Source organism: Amphibalanus amphitrite, unplaced genomic scaffold (genome assembly GCF_019059575.1).
Source record: "Amphibalanus amphitrite isolate SeventyFive unplaced genomic scaffold, NRLGWU_Aamphi_draft 000026F_arrow, whole genome shotgun sequence".
NCBI classification, from domain to species: Eukaryota; Metazoa; Arthropoda; class Thecostraca; order Balanomorpha; family Balanidae; genus Amphibalanus; species Amphibalanus amphitrite.
The window spans coordinates 1,216,728-1,233,930 of NW_024881522.1; the positions used below are offsets into that span (position 1 = coordinate 1,216,728).

The window sequence follows — 17,203 nt, forward strand, 5'->3', positions numbered from 1 at the left end:
AAAATTCATGAATTGGCATAAAAGCGATGTCTCGTGGTTCAGAAGGATAAAAAATGAACATCTACCAAATTTCACCGAAAAATGTTCACTATTTTTCAAGGTATTACACTTTTACTTTTGTTTACTTTTTTGGACCTCCGCTATTCCTACGACGTCATTTTGAAGCAATAATTTGGCATCCTTTAAGTGCGATAGATATTGCGCGCGAAGCATATCATATCATCATCATATCACATATATTTGAGCATCCAGACGCATGTATGAATTAGTACAAAAGCACAGAGGCGGATCCAGCTCAGAGTTTTTTTTTTGGGGGGGGGGAGCAAACCATAACAATTTATCGATTCTTTCCATGCCTCGTCCATAGGCGTAATGTTAAAATTATGCCAACAATCACCCCACAATCCACATCACGCATCACCAGTCCACATCAGTCTAAGGAGTCACTCATCACGATGCAAGAAAAAAGCAGCATATACCACCACGTTTTAACGATGGCTTTAGGCTTTAGCATAAGATTCAAAAATCGTTAGATCTCCTTTAACCCTATTAGTGGCAGGGGGGTTGTTTTTATCCACCCCTCAGGTTTTTCGGGAATATCTCCGAAACCGCTGAAGCTACGATGCTGAAATTTTCTGACTTTTCCTAAAACTAAATTGGGCACATTCCCTGAAAATTTCAAGTTCATAACTTTACCAGGGGCGGCTCCAGAGCACTTGGAATTGGGTGTCCTATTCGTGAAGCGAGTCATTTGGGCGAAGATCACGATGCTGCACCAGTTTTACGAACAGTGAATGAAAGGTATCATGTGATAACATATACAAAGTTATTGTGCATCCTCTTTTGACACGTTTTTGCTATAATAGGCGGATCCAGGCGTCCAAAAAGGGGGGTTATTTTTTTACCTCCCAACATAGGTGCCCTGACACCGCCTATGAATGACCAATACAATTTTAGTCGTTCTCTCATAAGAAAATTGTAACATAACAAGACCATTGCCACCCTTTTTAGAAACAGTACCAACAAAAACCTTATTTACTATACTTTTTGTGTACCCCCAATCTCAATGATCTGTATCCGCCTATGATTTTTGAAAATGCATATTTTTAGGATCCATGTGAATTCCTGGTTCATTCTCTATCGATCGGCAAAAGTTGCGTTAAGATTGGTTCAGAAACCTGGCCGTGATAAACAGTCTAAAATGTATCTGCAATTTGCCCGTTTTTACCCCCCTCTACCCCCTATTGACATTTTTTAATTTTATTTTTTTTTTTGAAATGTAGATCTCGTTGAGCCAAATCGAATGCCGTTTGAATTTTGAAAATCGGCCGGTTAGATCTCGAGATATCAAGGGGGGGGGTCGTAAACAGCCCCCCCCCCTGCCACTAATATGGGGTAGCCAGGAGCCTGCCACTAATAGGGTTAACACCACAAATTCAAGGGTGCATGCAAATGCATTAGCCCCTTAGAATTCGAAAACTGCAACTTTGAATTTAAATATATCCGAATTAAAGCATTTCCCGATGTTGTGAGTGCCCAAACCGGTAATTGCAAGCCAGGGACCCCAATTTGGCTATCTCAACTCAAAACTAATGTTATGGTGGGATGATCACTTTAACACTCTGCGTATTTAGTCGTAGCTGGATTATAGCCTATAAGGTGCTCTTTCTCTAAGGTTATGTTTCCTTCAATCTTGTTTTGCATCAAATGGTATGCAAGGTTTCCAGTGTTTGATGATTTCGCGGATGGTTATTAATTTGATTCATTGTTTGCCTTATGTAAACGTGTGTTCAGTTTTTATTGACATTCTTTTGAAAGCTCGCATCAAAACACGTTTTACGCCAAATAGCATCTGGAAAGGTAATACCGTTTGAAAGCTAATGTAAAGTGATATGGGAGCAAAGAGCGAACACTGCCTCAAAAGACCTATCGTACTTCTAAAGAAATTGTCAGAGTGCGCAATGTTCCCGCTCAGTTCAAACACACAGCACTATGATTCACCTTTTTCTGTTCACCACCGAGAGCTCACGGTCGTCCATCGGCTGTGGGAACGTCACGTCAATGGTTCTGAATTATTGAGAGCTGCGGGCCAAGCCGCGGCCCGGCCGTGGCCGCAGGTGTAGTCCGATCGCCACTCCTCTGTGATGTGCCCCGTGCCGAGACGGCCGACCGGCACGCGCCCTCAAAGGAGGTCTACTTGAGTGGGATCGGCGGCCCTTGGCGATGGCTAGCGGCTAGTGTGTGGTGCCTGTCGATCAGTCGATGGCCCGACAGCCTCGGGCAGATAGGTTGGTGCGGACGGAGGAGTGGGGGACTCGGGGGTGAGGGTGCGATGGGGACAACAGGACGGCATGATAGAATAAGAGAAAAGGGAGGGTATTCGAAGGGTAGTCCCGGGAGAAAGAGAGAGAGAGAGAGAGAGAGAGAGAGAGAGAGAGAGAGAGAGAGAGGGAGAGAGAAAGAGGGTAGGGAGGGAAAGAGAGAGCATGAAAGAAACGAAAGAAAGAGCGAGGGAGGTGAAATGAAAGGAAGAAAGTTAAAAAGCCGCGCAAGATGCGAGGCCTTGTGTCGATCGATACGATTAGATAGTCATTAACCATTAACCAAAATACATATTGTACGGTGACTCACGCTAGGTACTCTGCGGAGTCCGGCTTCCATGAGCGCATGGAAGCTGTCGTATTATCCCATGGCGAAAGGATGTGTTACACATTGGTTCACGTGTTATCTTGAAAAGTTTATCACTCGATGGATAACTGAGTTGTTAAACATGCGGGAGGGGTTTAACAAATTGTTAAACCCCTTGTTGTGACGTCACATTTCATACAGGGATGGGGTATTGAAATTAAATGTGTTAATTCATTTGAATAACCAAAACAAACATCGGTGATCCATCATATGACGATATGTATTTCAATCACATCGCATCACATTCAAAACATTCGAGTTGCAGGCTGAACAAGCATAACGTTTTAATGGTGACAGTTTTCAAAATCACTATTCAAATCACTCCACTCCTTGTTGTCTAGCGCCCTCGTAACTTATCAGTTACGACTGTACACATAGAATGTACAGCCATTGAAGTTCCCACTGAATCCGCTCGCACCAGTCGACATGCTCTGCGCGTGAACATCTTGCCCCCCATCCGCGCGAGACACAACTTCTGTCCTCTTGACTGGCCCAGCAGGATGGCTCTCTCCTGCGACCACAGCCGACATTCTCTTCTGCATTTTTTCATCGGCTTCGGCGTAGCTCGATAGAGAACTAACACTCTTATGTCCCGTAAGCTGCGCAATGAAATGCGGCGCCACTTGAGCGTCAAGGAGTCGTTTAACGCCGGTCTTGCGGCCGCTGTGGTTGGTAAACCTGTTTCCTTCTAAGCCCGCGTCAATCGCTGTCTCTTTCATCATCTTGCTGAGGCTGCCGTTGCCGAGCGGCTGGTTTTTATACCAGTCTTCTTTGCTCTGGTAGTTGATGGCTAGGTAGAACGCTGGGTGTTCTTTGTTGTGTCTCTTTTCTTCATATAGCTTGAAAAGAGCCACCGCACAGCTTTCGGAACACTGACCCTCACAAGTACAGTATATCTTGGGGGTGAATGGGCGTCCCGGGCATGCACCTTTTCTCGTCTTAGTAGCTCGCTCCTGAAACTCGATGAAGGTCCCTTCAGACGATTCACCGAGCTTCACATCGCCCCATTGCATGTCACGGTGTTCTTGAACACCACGAAGACCGAAGCCAGTGGTAAACTTCCACCAGAGTGCCCGCAAGAGACACTTAGGCGAGTGTTTCCCCATTGCTCCACTAGTCCAAGGTTTCTTCTCATCATCTTCGCTGAGGGGCATTGCACGATTCGGCCGATTTCCCTTTCCTGCTCCCTTCGCAATTGTCACCTTTGCCGACAGACAAGCCCGAAACTTATCATATTCTTTCCCACTCAGATCTGGTTGCGGGTGCTTCACGGCCTTCAGATGTCTCTCCAGCGAATACCGAACGCCGTTGTAAGTAGAAATTTCAAATGGATCGCCATTGTCCTTGTTAAGTTCCATGATAAATTCGCATAGAATTATGTTCAGCTCCCTTGCCGGAATAGTCTCTATCGGTCTAGTCTCATTCTTTCTTTGTAGAAAAGCGTCTAACTTCCGGATATCTGACTTGGTTTTCTTAGTCGTTGCCGCCGGCACCTGATTTTGAATAAACTTGTCAATTCTTTCTTCCACATTTTCATCTGGTTCATCATCATAGTCCAGGAACCCTTGAAACATGTCAAAATTAGGTAACTCCCTTTCATGGTTCATATCGACCCAGAAAGTAGTTAGACCAAGAAGAAGTAGAAATTAATTAGTACAATAAAGTAATCAGACCCCTACTATCAAAAAGTAACGAGAAAGTAATCCAAGGAAGTAATCATGGAAGCTGATAAATATTTTGCAGATGGCTTTGTGAGCTTGTATATTTATTGAAGAACGCGCAACCGCCACGGGATAAAACAATTAAACCACTCGCAGGAAAAAAAATCATTTAAACGTCTCGCCTGCGGCTCGACGTTTAAATGATTTTTATTCCTGCTCGTGGTTTAATATATAATATCTCACCGCAGTCCGCCTCACCTGTCAGCCGTAGACGCGCGTTATATTGAGCGCACTGCGAGGCTTCATGACGTTCCGTTGATACAGTGCGTTAATATAATACTGGAATACTAGGCCAGTTGATGATACATTGCGTCAGCATATTAGACTTGGAAAGCATGGAGGAGTTACGAAGTTTGAGCTTGTAGGCAAGGGTAGCGTCCTGAACGTGAGGCGCATTAAAAACTAGGAAAATGTACCTGCTGCATATGAAATTGCAGCTGAATTAAGAAATTTACGCCATTCACTCGGGAAAATTGCAGTGAATTTTACATAACGAGACCGCAGATGCTTTGGCGCATATTCACAGACGTAACATAACTTAGTTGCAAAAATTGGCTCGGTATAGCATAGCCTTTATCCCAGAGCCCGTCTCTGCTCCTGGCCGCTCCTGGGCGCGGTCACCATTGATCCGGCACGGTTCAGTGGTCTGGTGTAGCCATGCGCGCATACCGCGGCCATTGTCTCAGTACTGCGGCCATTGTCTAGGGCAATCGCCACTGACAGCTTCCAGACTCCCCGGCAGACTAATAAACAGTCCGATCGCCGTCACTCCGCGCCGACCGCACCCAGCCAGCTCACCAGTTCCCGGACGCTTTGATCGGTGGGCATTTATTTTCGTAGCGCCTCGCATTATGGCATGATCATGGACCATGGAAGCCAAGGTGTTTTCGCGGTCAATGTGGAATAAGTGTTGGTATGTGGTGGGATAGGCACCACCAGGAAGTTCGAGACTAATCAATAGTTGTCAATTACCCGCGCCAAGACGACGAGCGTAACAACATTATTCTCAATGACGTTATGCCCGTCTCAAGAAGTTTGTCATGTAGCTCATCATGGAACAGAATGACTCAATTTATCGCCGGCAGATTGCAGCTGCGGAGGTGCGTGCGGAACTCCGCCACCGCCTGTTTACTTATCGCTTCGACCGGTGACGTCACCTGATCGTGACGTCACACCGGCAGCAATTAACGGACAATCGGGCGGCTGGTCGATTGGTTCCTGTGTTCGCCGATGGTGCCTGCCGCACAGATCGACTAGGGGGGGGGGGCGGAGCGCCTCCCTCCCTGGTGGGAGGGGGCGGAGGGAGGGAGTGCTCCGCAGGAGTGGAGGACGCAGCCACCCGGCACCCACTCCGCGTTTCCGCCGGCAAGCGCAAGAATGCGGAAACAAAGCAAAAACACGACGTAAGGTCTACGGAGGACTTTTGTTTAAGAAGCCTCAGGAGGAAGCTTTTTAGGCAAGATGCTTAAAATTTCGTCGACATTTTTTTCAGATGCCCTCCTCAGTGGCGAACTACTCGTAATCCATGGTAGGAGTCGCCAAATAGTCGCCAGAAAGTGCGACTCCATACCTAAGCAACGGCGAAGGCCCACAAACGCCGACAGTGGCACACACAGTCCGCATCAGACGGTAATATAATTTCTCAAATAGCGCCACCGGCTCTCTGCGGCCGTAAGGCAGTGTGGACTGTGGGATATGTGTGCGTCATGCAGACGTCTGGCTTCTCTGCTGGGGAGCCGGGGTCAACTCCCAGGGCGCGCCTATGAATGACCCGGCCGGCGTCCATGTAATAGCCCATGTAGCGGGCTGAGAGCTCCAATTAGCACCCTGTCCCGAGAGGACGCGTCGCTCGGCCCACAAACCAGCCTCATGTCCACAGGGCGATGGATGACACTGGCTGTGTAGGCGAGGTCTCGGGACCAGTGCCAACCCCGCCGATAGTCGGGGGCATGCGGCTGTTAGCGCCGAGTCGACCTCGCCGAGTTGGTGAAAAAGAGGGAGGTAGAGAACACACTTTAGACGAGCATGGGGAGGGAAGCGTGCACTGCGGTGGATAAGTAGCGGGTCGATGCGGCGCGGCCCTTTGTGCCACCGGGTCGGCCGATAAGGGGCTGAGCCGCTCGGCATTGACCACACAACTGCCTCAAGAGAGCCACGCTAAGCCGCGCTGGCCACGAAACTGTTGCATAAGCAATGCCGCCGCGCCAAGAGTCTCGGGCGAATCCAATAAATTTTCCACAGAAGTTCCCCGCGGACTGAGCATGAATTGTGGTTGAACTGGAGCAGTGTGAACTTACGAATTCTGCACGAATGCGTGTCTGAGTACAGAAGTGGGCGCTCTTTTCTACAATGCACAAGGAAAATAATCGCACGGCGCTTTCAGAACAGCTAGGAATCCCGTTATGAATCGTGCATAATTCTTTAAATATTTGAAGAGAAGGTTGCAAAGGTCATTTCACAAAGTAAGTCGTTAGTTTCTTTGTTGAATGAAGGAGTGGCGAATTGAGTGGCGCCCTAATGCTACTAGTCTTTACCACCCTTGCGATATATACGCAATGCACCGCTGATTCTGAGGAAGGGCATTTGGGGCATTTGCCCCTCCCACAGCGTGCAACAATGATGCAGCCTTACTTTCCTCCCATGGAAAGAACACTACTGCAGGGCCTCGGCTAACATGTTAACTGGTGGGCCAAATGGCCCACCAGTGACCCGAAATGGCCCACCAGCCTCAAAGATTTGGCCCACCAGTAATTTTCCGAAAAAATCTAAGTTTTCACATTTTTCTCATTTAAAATTGAATTCGCAGATTTTATCGTACATTTTAGGCTGTAAAGTACCCACCGGTGAAACATATTCTTGTGAAAAAAACTTCAACCTATTGTTCGCAATATCCTCTTGGGGTAAAAAGTGGACTATAGTAACCGCAACTTAAAAAAAAAATCCACCACTTACCGACGTCTTTGCTGTATGATTTTTACTCCGATTTCCATGTGACGTCACAGTCAAATTGCTGCCATATTTTGCACCATCGATCGATCGAGTGGTTGCAGTCACATAAGCATCTGCCGCAGACCAGTCGGTTACAAGAAAAACTACGAATAAAGAACAGACCAGTTCAGACGGTCGGGGATAAGCCTGCGAGCGATCTCAGACGGCTCGCCGAGAGATACGATATAAGCCAGAGTCAAACTAGAGGTAGTGTCGGCAACTTCCAGCCAATTGAAGTCTGCAAGCGATATTATGCGTCTTCACGACCGGTAGGTATAATGCTTGCAGTCACACATCTGACCAGTCGGACCTTTCGAACCGTTCACAGTCAGCGTTCCAAAAATTTCTCATTTGGGCTGAAGATGACACTCAAGAATAAGAATGGAAAATTTTCCACTCTCACATTTTGGGTGGCTAGAATTTTCCACCCAGACACCCAAGAGAAATCTGAAGTTTGGGACATTGTTCACCAGAAGTGTACATAACTTTTTTAAGAAAATATTAGGGTTGCGCAGTGCGCTTGGGCTTTTGAGTCAATTTTCTTTCCAGCGACACCAGTAGGCTTAATTATCATTTTCAGAGATGCTGGGGTCGCTGCTACAACTCCCTTTTGGGGTTCCTGCTACAACCCACTTTATATATAAAATTGCACTCGTGCTGTTCACAATTCCTCCCGATCCACCCGACAACGCCCGATCCCGTCCGACCGCTTCCGAATCTCCGACTAGTCGGCGAGCGATCCACTCAGGGATCGCTGGTTTTTAACATCCGACCGGCCGTAAGTAATCGTCAAATATTAATCTGCGTCATACTTGTGCGATTTTATGTGCACCCCCGGAGTATCACCACTGAGAGGGTTGTGGGTCCCTGCTCCCTACTCTCTCTCCTCTCTCTCTCTCTCTCTCTCTCTCCTCTCCTCTCTCCTCCCTACTCTCTCCTCTCAGAGTCGGGGGGGGGGGGGTCGAGCTCCGTTTTTTTTTTACATTTTTTAATGCCATTCTGAAGTTTTTTTTTTGCAGAATAAAGTGGCCGAAATCTGGGGAGAAATCAAAAATTGGGGGGGGGGACTATACGAAGGTCAGCCCATGTCTCTGCCCAAGTGGCCCACCAGTCAAAATTCCTTAGCCGAGACTTTTTACGGGAAAGCCGCTTTGAAAGCACATCCGTGATTAAAAAGGTCAAATCCGGGTTTTTTTCTATTGCAACATATTTCTGGTGGGCAGGACCCCGCTGCATTCACTCATCCACCTTTCTGGATCTACCAATGCAATGTCAAATGTAGCTACCTAGCGCCAAGCACACACAATTTCATCAAAGGAAAAGTGATGCGAGCAATGAATGCGGATCGAAATTAGCCATTGTTTCAACGGTGATTTATTGTTCGATTTCCCAAAGCAAAAGCAAAATGCATGACAAACTTTAATATAATAGGGAACATTGCAAATCAAGTCGAACAGCGAATTGTAAAGAGCGGGAGCATTGCTTATCAAGTCGAACAGCGAATTGTAAAGAGCCAGCCACATGTCGCACTCTACCGAATTCCATAGCATATTGGGAACTGGTTACTGGTTAGGATGGCGAGCAAATATCTCCAACGGCCTAGGGCACAGAGTTGTCCGTCTTTAGAAAACCAGCACGGTGGACATAGCAATAAGAAAATCACGCCTATACTGTGCGATAAAGAAGGCGGGGCGGGTGAACGGGCATCCGGCCTGGAGGCGAGGCTCCTCACGCGAATAACGCGCGCCACTGCGATATTAGGTCCGGCGCATAGTGTCCATATAGGAAAGGAATCCACGATATGCACGTTATTGTTCCGTCCAGGAACTGACACAGACTACTGTTCATTTGCAGCCAGTGATGCGTGACTTCTAAAGACACGCGATAGCGCACGGTCATCAACATAAGGGGGCCGGAACTATTATGCCAGCCGCAGTCAGAACGCACGAAAACAATCAGCGGTAGGTAATTAGCTTCTTGAAGGCCATAATAGTACGCTGTTTTTGATTGTGTATTACGCTTCACTGTCACTCGTGTGTACACACAGCGGGAGCAATCATTACACATACTGCAACACCGGACCGTGTATAGTGTATACGGCCGGCACTTTTTTGGCCCTTAGATCAGCTGAAACGAAGCCGTCCGTCGGCACTCGGGGCTGTATTTCTCCTGGACACATCGATTGCCCCAAAAGCACACCACTCAGTCTCTTAGTGCCCGACGTAAGCACGTCATACGAGTTATCCGTCGTGACCATCCCGTCCCTCCCGTCCATACGAGTTATCCGTCGTGACCATCCCGTCCCTCCCCACCACTGACTCGAGACGGCCGTGGTCATCACTGGTTCGCCCCTGGTCCGCGGGCCGCTCTGCCGCTCCGATCGTCCAGCCGCCTCTCTGCGGCAGACCTCGGTGACAGCGCCCCGCCCCGTGCTCGGGCTGGACGTCGCGATAAGTTCGGCCACACGCGGAAGCCGCGTGCGTGCGACGTAAACACAACTAAGCCGGTCGATGGGATACCACCGGCGCGCGATCTTGCTGCCATCTCGCGACCGGAACGTCAACTTGTAGTTGGCACGCCGCCGCCAGTCCTCGCTCTCACACTGTTCTCACTCACTTTTCTGACTTCGCGGCACCTTTCACCTCATCGTAGACGGGCTCTGCTGCCGCCGCTCCCTTCGCTGCCGCCTCTGCCGCCTCCTTGGCAGCCTTCTCGGCCTCTGCCGCCTTGGCGTCTGCCACCCAGAGGCCGGAGTCGACGCAGCGCTTCATGTGGTAGCGCGCCTCATCCTCGTCCATCTCAGAGATGGTCTTCTGGAGGAGTTCGGTGTCCTGGGTCTCGAAACACTTCTGCAGGGCCTGTCCGAGGAGGAGGAATAGTGGCATTGATGCTGTGGTCGAACCGTTGTTCAGTGATACACTACTACGTGACAATCAGACTTGTGGTGAGAGGGGGGAAGGGGGCTATACCATTTCAGCTCAACGGATACAAAGTGCAGAGTACAATGGGCGCGTGGGGAACTCACGAATAAAATCGTTACTGATAGTTCCAATATAAATGGATGGCACAATTTCCATTTTTCGAAAGATCGACTCTAAGCAGGAAACGATATCGTACTTAAATATCAACGGCAATGGAATTGACATAATACCATATCAGCCATCAATAGCTTCATCGCACGGAATATCAATAAAATATTTAACTGAGGCTCGGCTGTTCCTTCCAACAAACTGTTCCTTAAAAAACACAAACAAACAAGCAAGCAAACAAACAAACAAACAAACAAACAAACAAACAAACAAACAAACAAACAAACAAACAAAAATCCAGTCATGAAGCTGTAAGAATGTTATTGTAGGTCAGAACACATTAGCTGTAAGTAACTCCCCTCCGCCAGTGCCCATTCACCCACCCCGCCTTCCCCTTACCTCTGGTAGGGACTCGAACACCTCAGCGGGGTCCAGTCCGCCGGGACCGAGACGCTTCTGGCGCTCCTCCTCCTCGTATTCCTTCATCGCCTCGTCCACCTTCTGCTTGGCGCGCGTGCGGATACGCGACTTGAACGCCTCCACCTCGGTATCGAACGCCTTCTTGTAGTCCTGGTCGGCAACCTGGATCCTGGGGTTGAACACGGAGATCGGGTGTGGTGAGATTACTATGGAAGTGAGTTCAAATACGCCCCTTGCATTCAAGTAGAGCTAACGGCAAAGGCCTGATAACGGTATGTGGATAGCGCCAGTCGTATGCGATACAAAAATTGGCGCGTAAGTTTTTCAATCGATTCTCAAAAAGTGAAATTGTGGCTATAAAATTCCATTTAAGAAGGAAAATAAATATTTCGAGCACGATTACTCCACATAAACTAACCACTTTATGACTATCAGTGGTTCCAACATAATATACCCGTGGCTCGTCACCGACTCACTTTGTGAAGAAGGACGACACACAGGCCTTGGGATCGACATCCATCTGTTTGCCCAACTCAAGGATGTAGTTCATGCAGATACACTGGTGGGCCACGTGCTCCATCAGACTGTGTTTCTGTAAAACAAAAACATTTGTATGAGATTAGATGCGGTGCTCGTGTAAAATGACTCGAAGCCGAGATTCTAAGATGCCGAAATCAAGCAGCGACACTGGTTAGGCCAATGTATGATAAATTCTCGTTAGTTAACTGGATTTTTCGGGTTCGTCGACAAGGTCTTCCGAGTTCAAGCTTAGCATGTTAAACCATCGCGATTCAGAAACAATCACGCCTCCAATTTTTTAAAGACATACTTTCATGAGTTCAAGAATTCATCAGTGCTAGGCAAGTAAATCTCAATTACAGACAAGTAAACAAATTAATTCCAAAAGCATGAAGATAATTTGTCCAACAACGTAGGCACTTACCTCCTCCATTTCTAGGTTGATGGCCCAGATGACCAGATAGTTGGCAGTGTCCTCACAGGCCAGGTGCATGTTGTCCTGCAGGAAACGCTTGCTATCGTCGTACTTCCGCAGCATGCCGTACTTCTTGATGTCCTTCTCGTACTTCTTGATGAAGTTGCGCATGCGCTCCTCCCTCTCCTCTTCAGTCATGTCCTCGTCCTTCCGCTTCGGCTTCGCGTTGATGACCGTCTTGGAGAAGCCATCGCTGGAGATCGTGTCCACATTCCACGGCATCAGCTAGAAAATCGGACCTTTGTGAGGGAGGATGGGCGATGTGGAGGCCGCACGAGGAGAATCGAACGAGCCTGCAGAGTCACCGTTCAGTCACGGTATTGCTCCCTTACCAGTATGTTCAATAAGTAAGTTCCGTTTTGATATAACTCGTTTATTTTTTGGCACATCTCAACCAAACATGGCTCACGGCTCGACGAACTCGCCCTGCAGGCGAACGCATCGTTCCCATCGCTTGGCCAGGTCCCGGATGGCCGCATGGAAGCTTTGAGTGAGGGTCTTTTCGCCATACTGGTAAAAAGCAGACCCGAGTGCAGACCGCGAGCCGTACCTCCGGCCCCGGAGATTTTATTCATGTCTGCGAGCAGCCAATAGTCACTGCGTGCAACGTCTGGAGAGTAGGGATGGTATTAGAGCACCTCGATGCCCTCTGCCTGCAGGGCATCCCTCGCCACGAGGGCACGGTGAGGAGGCGCGCAATCCTGGTGGAGGATGAACCGACCACGGGCCTTCTCGGGGGCGGCAACTGGCGATTACTGGCAGGAGATGGTCTCTAATGATCCTGGCGTAGGCTTATGTTTAGGCTTTCTGTTATCGCCTGGACAGTAATCTTTCTGTTGGCCATCACCATCTCCTCCACTTTGGCGACGTCAGTAGCTGTGACCATCGTCCTCAGCCTGCCTGCACGTGCCAGGTCGCGCACGCTCTCCCTCCCCTCCCCAAACTTTTTCTTCCGCTTCCGAACTGCGGAATCACTAGAGCATGGCTCCCGTACACATTCACGAAGTTGGCGTGGATGTTAGCCGCCGGCTAGCCCTGGATAGCTAGGAATCTTATCACTGAACGTTGATCCTCTCGGGTGGCCGATGCCATTTCTAAAGCAGTCTAAAAAAATGGTGTTATTTGATCTGCTCCATATCGTCACAGAAATGGAATAAGAAGCTGAAAATGCGGTCACTTCGACATCAAGGTCTGAATTCTAATCCCTGAAAAAATCGCGTGCGTAAACCGCGTGAATTTTATGTAATTGCTCTCCGGAACTTACTTATTGAACGCACTAGCTGCCAAGTATGTACATGGGTGCTGCCTCGAACAGGAAGCTTCGAATGTGATGGCTCATCGCGGAGAATCAATTGCACGCAGTGTAATACATATATCACTTACCTTCTCCTTTTTCTCGAATTCCGCCCATTCCTTCTTGATGTTCTCAGTCTTGCTCTCAATTTCTGCGAGTGATTTCTTCAGGCTATCCAGGTTAGGGGATCCTTCTTTTTCGGCCTTCTGTACCTTTGCCCTTGCGTCCTCCAATTGCTTTACATACCTGAAACCAGTTAATCAATTAACCTGACACCCATGACCCATACGCAAGAAATCACTATCCCAATAAAATACTGTCACTGAGAGAAAAGGCTGGTTATGCATTCCATTCAGTCGTGGCAATTCTGTGCATTTACCAAAACATGTGATATGCCTGACTTTCTTCATTTCTCAACGACTTAGGAGCACCACCATTACTGATTAAGTATATACCCACATTCTAATTTTGTTTTTAAACTAGTATGTAAATTGTAAGTTCTTCAAGGGCAGTTTGAATTGAGTATTTTCACAAAACTTACTGGTTCTTTTGCGAGGCGAGTTTCTGCTTTTCCTCCTCGTGTTCCTTGGTGCGCTGAACGCGGGCCTCGTGGCGCCATTTGAACAGCGAGGGCGTGTCGATGTTGGGGTGGGTGTCATCCTCGTCGTCCGACACCTGGACAGGGGTGTAGGATTCCAGTCAGATTGGGCAATCAGTGCAGCATTTCCCTGCTTTTACGGATGCTATTCACACAGAAGAGATGCATGAATCAGCCTAATGGGCTGCACACTGAAGCTACACAGTACATAATTGTTGATATGGTAGAACAATTGATTGTGAAACATAAAATGCACAAGCATGATATAATTTTGCACTAAATGCCAACTGAAGTATTCTTCCATGAATAGAATGCCAATATCTACAAACTGAACAAATGGATGGTTTTGAAGGGCTTAGTTATAACCAGGGATGTGGAGCCGGAGCCGGAGCCGCCGGAGCCGGCATATTTTGCCCGGAGCCGGAGCCGTGAAACAATATAGCCCGGAGCCGGAGCCGGAGCCGGAGCCGTCAAAAAAGGGGGCGACTCCGGCTCCTTTTCTTAAGAGGAAACAATTATTTACCTAGTTCGGTTTGACAGTACAAGGCGTAAAACAATGTGGTATTCAGAATAGCCTTGTTATACAAATACAGAAGCAACGTGTACCAATCCCATCGCCTTTTTCTTCCACCCGTATTTAATTGATCGCATAGGGGATGTACTGAGTAGAAGCCAGAGCCGGAGCCGCCGGAGCCGGAGCCGCCGGAGCCGGATCATTTTACTCGGAGCCGGAGCCGGAGCCGCCATGACATTTCACCCGGAGCCGGAGCCGATTTTTTTCTCCGGATCCGGAGCCGGAGCCGTCTGAAATTTCCACGGCTCCGCATCCCTGGTTATAACCCGAGAATGTTGACAATCTCAAATTTCAAACAGTGCTCCTCTTTTCAACATTACTTTTATTGTCCTTTTACTGTGACCTCTTGCTAATGCGAAATTGTTAACATAAATAGTGTAGAAGTGTGACATATGAACATGCATGATTTCTATCTTACCTCAATATCTTTCCATTTGCTATAGTCCACCATCTTCGTTCTAAGCAAGTTGAATCTGTGAAAAACAAATGAGCTGTAAAGCAGGACTGACATGTTTTGTGAGGGGGGAAAGGAGGAGAAAAGAAACATTTACTGTAGACATATACTGTAAAGTGTAAGACCATTAAATATGCAGGTAACTCCAATTTTAACAGGTATCAAGATCCTCCGCACCCAACCAAATATCTTTCAGTTTCATCATATCTACCATGCAAACCTTACCGACAGGTAATACAATCAACAATGTCTTGCCATTTGACAGTTCATTGCATTATTGGATTGAAGGCAGCAAGAGCCTAGCTTGGAGTCATGAGTATGACACTCTTAAAGCAAGATTTCTGATAGGGATAGTTGAGGTTCTTCAAAGACAGGAGCAGCTACCAGCCACAACCTACTCAGGTCTGTTGAATGGGGTGGTCCCTATCCAGCTCCATCAACTTCAATTCCAATTTCATCCATATTCCCCCAATATCCACATTTCCAAATCAGGCAGTACTGCAGTAAGGATCTAAGATTGTCATATAATTTTACTTGATTCAAATTTCCAGACTCAGGAGCACTATTAAAATTTCAATGACAGGCTTACAATTAGCAAGCTGCGTTTCCTACCACAACACATGCCACACATCATTACTTGCGAGCCTTTTGCTGCCACATTGGCGAACCCTACACTCCACAGGAATTTCCACTGGATAACAGGTGAACAATGGCTACGTTTCCATGACACAATCTAAGCCAATTTTGAAAAATGGATTTGTTCCATCATGGCATTTAGGCGTAATTTAAAAATGTTAACATAGGATTAGGTCATAGGTGCTAGCTAAAACCATATATACGCTCATTTTTTGCATAAGGTAAATAGTTTCCAAGAAAAACGCACGTGAAATTTCGCTAAATCGATTTAGACGTGTCATGGAAACGTAGTGAATGTTCGCAATCCAGCATGCGCTTAAGAAGACCACACAGCCACACCTTGTTCTGCTACATCAATCCGCCCAATCCTAATCTCCAATTCCGATTCATGCATTCCAGCTTCTTTTACTTTTAAAACCTGCATCACATAAAATTAGTCTATCTTGATTCTTGATGATATACTCATTTTATTTATTGATAGCAACGAAGCGCACCATATAGCATACCTAACTAAAAAGTCGAAACTGACGAAATTACACTACTTACCAGTCACTAGTGAAAAATAACCAGAAATCAGCTGCGCAGACGGCAGACGACAACGCGTTGACCGTTGATCCTTGAACTGAAGACCAACTGAAGACTCAACGGATCCTTCCCGAAAATCAGGGAGCATTTGGGGTCATGCTGTTCAATTCACGCCCATTTAATTTCGTCAGGTGTTCAAGGTCAGCGACGTAACGAACATTTCCGCCTGATTGAATCCTTCGTTAGCGTCTACAGCTTTCACGTACATCTTTTTCGAACACGACAACAAGCTTTATTGATGTCTGTAGCTCGCCATATTTGTCGCAAATTGAATTGATTTGGTATCTAATCTGCTTCCATATCAGGAAATATTTAGACTAAATTCCTTCATTCGTTTCGCACAAAGCTAGCAATGCAAATGATTCTAAATCAAACGCTCATTTTTATCTCTTTTATGCTAAGGGAGCGTGAAGTAGTGCAGGAGCTGACACCAACAGATGAGACAGGAGTTACCGAGGCCTGAAACATTGCCGAAACAAACAAGGGCAAGGTCAGTAGCGGCGCCGGCGGAACACCTTCCTTTGGTCCCATTCTTTCCATGCAACGCCCATAGGGCTAATGTTAAGGGGGGCACGGTGCCCCGGTGCCCTCCCCGTTCCGCCGCCTATGGAAACAGTGGTTGAAACATAATTATCACGGTGACTTTAATATTTATATAGTTCAAGTTACACTGTGGAAGTAAAGGAATCTTGTAAAGGAATCTTGGTGGAAACACCCATGCCACACAGCCTTGCATGCCACAAACCTGTTGAGTAGGAATATTTTAGGTATTTGTGAAGACCTCTGAAGTTGACCCGAAACGTCCCGTTAGTCCGTTGCTCGACACTCGCGTCAAAAATGCGACACATCAAACACATGCTTTTCAATTCAAAGCACCCTTATATTGCAACTGCCTACAGTTAGCGCAAAATGCAAATGGCATGGTGCCTGGTGGCATGGACATCAGACATGGTGTTATAAATATTTGAAGCCAGTTAACCCGCGCCCCAGTGGCGGTCTCGAGCCAACTTCGTCCTAGTGGGGGGGGGGGGGGCATATGTTACCACCCACCTCTAACTCAAAAACTAAGAGGGCTAGAAAGACGCGGTAAAAAGCAGTTGATAGCTGGGGCATTCCACGATAGATCGTACCAGGCCCGTCACCCTCATCTCTCAGATTTAAATGAAAATTGGTACAAGGGGTAATCATAGGCTCCAAAAACACCTGCCAAAATATCAGACTT

General features: G+C 47.4%; 2 protein-coding genes across 2 annotated transcripts; both read right to left on the bottom strand.

Annotated features, from left to right (window-relative positions):
* Positions 1-2,885: 2,885 nt before the first annotated feature.
* On the bottom strand, positions 2,886-4,579 carry LOC122363636 (uncharacterized protein KIAA1958-like). Its single transcript, XM_043333144.1, has 2 exons — positions 4,382-4,579; positions 2,886-4,317 (listed from the first exon to the last, which is right to left on the bottom strand). Exon 2 carries the CDS (start codon positions 4,293-4,295, stop codon positions 3,045-3,047), a length of 1,251 nt encoding a protein of 416 aa, XP_043189079.1. The 5' UTR covers positions 4,296-4,317; positions 4,382-4,579; the 3' UTR covers positions 2,886-3,044.
* A 4,815-nt stretch (positions 4,580-9,394) lies between these two features.
* On the bottom strand, positions 9,395-16,200 carry LOC122363643 (hsp90 co-chaperone Cdc37-like). The gene is made up of 8 exons (XM_043333157.1): positions 15,943-16,200; positions 14,725-14,779; positions 13,676-13,809; positions 13,224-13,380; positions 11,790-12,065; positions 11,323-11,438; positions 10,826-11,015; positions 9,395-10,255 (listed from the first exon to the last, which is right to left on the bottom strand). The coding sequence occupies exons 2-8, from the start codon at positions 14,755-14,757 to the stop codon at positions 10,010-10,012; spliced, it is 1,152 nt and encodes a 383-aa protein (XP_043189092.1). The 5' UTR covers positions 14,758-14,779; positions 15,943-16,200; the 3' UTR covers positions 9,395-10,009.
* Between the last annotated feature and the right edge of the window lie 1,003 nt (positions 16,201-17,203).

Bases quoted from the DNA above. Each gene is read 5' to 3' on its own strand.
- LOC122363636 (XM_043333144.1), bottom strand. From the start codon at position 4,295: ATGAACCATGAAAGGGAGTTACCTAATTTTGACATGTTTCAAGGGTTC.
- LOC122363643 (XM_043333157.1), bottom strand. From the start codon at position 14,757: ATGGTGGACTATAGCAAATGGAAAGATATTGAG. The intron at 13,381-13,675 runs GTAAGTTTTGTG...AACTGGTTTCAG, and splicing joins CTCGCCTCGCAAAAGAACCA to GTATGTAAAGCAATTGGAGG. The intron at 11,016-11,322 runs GTGAGTCGGTGA...GTTCAACCCCAG, and splicing joins GTGTCGTCCTTCTTCACAAA to GATCCAGGTTGCCGACCAGG.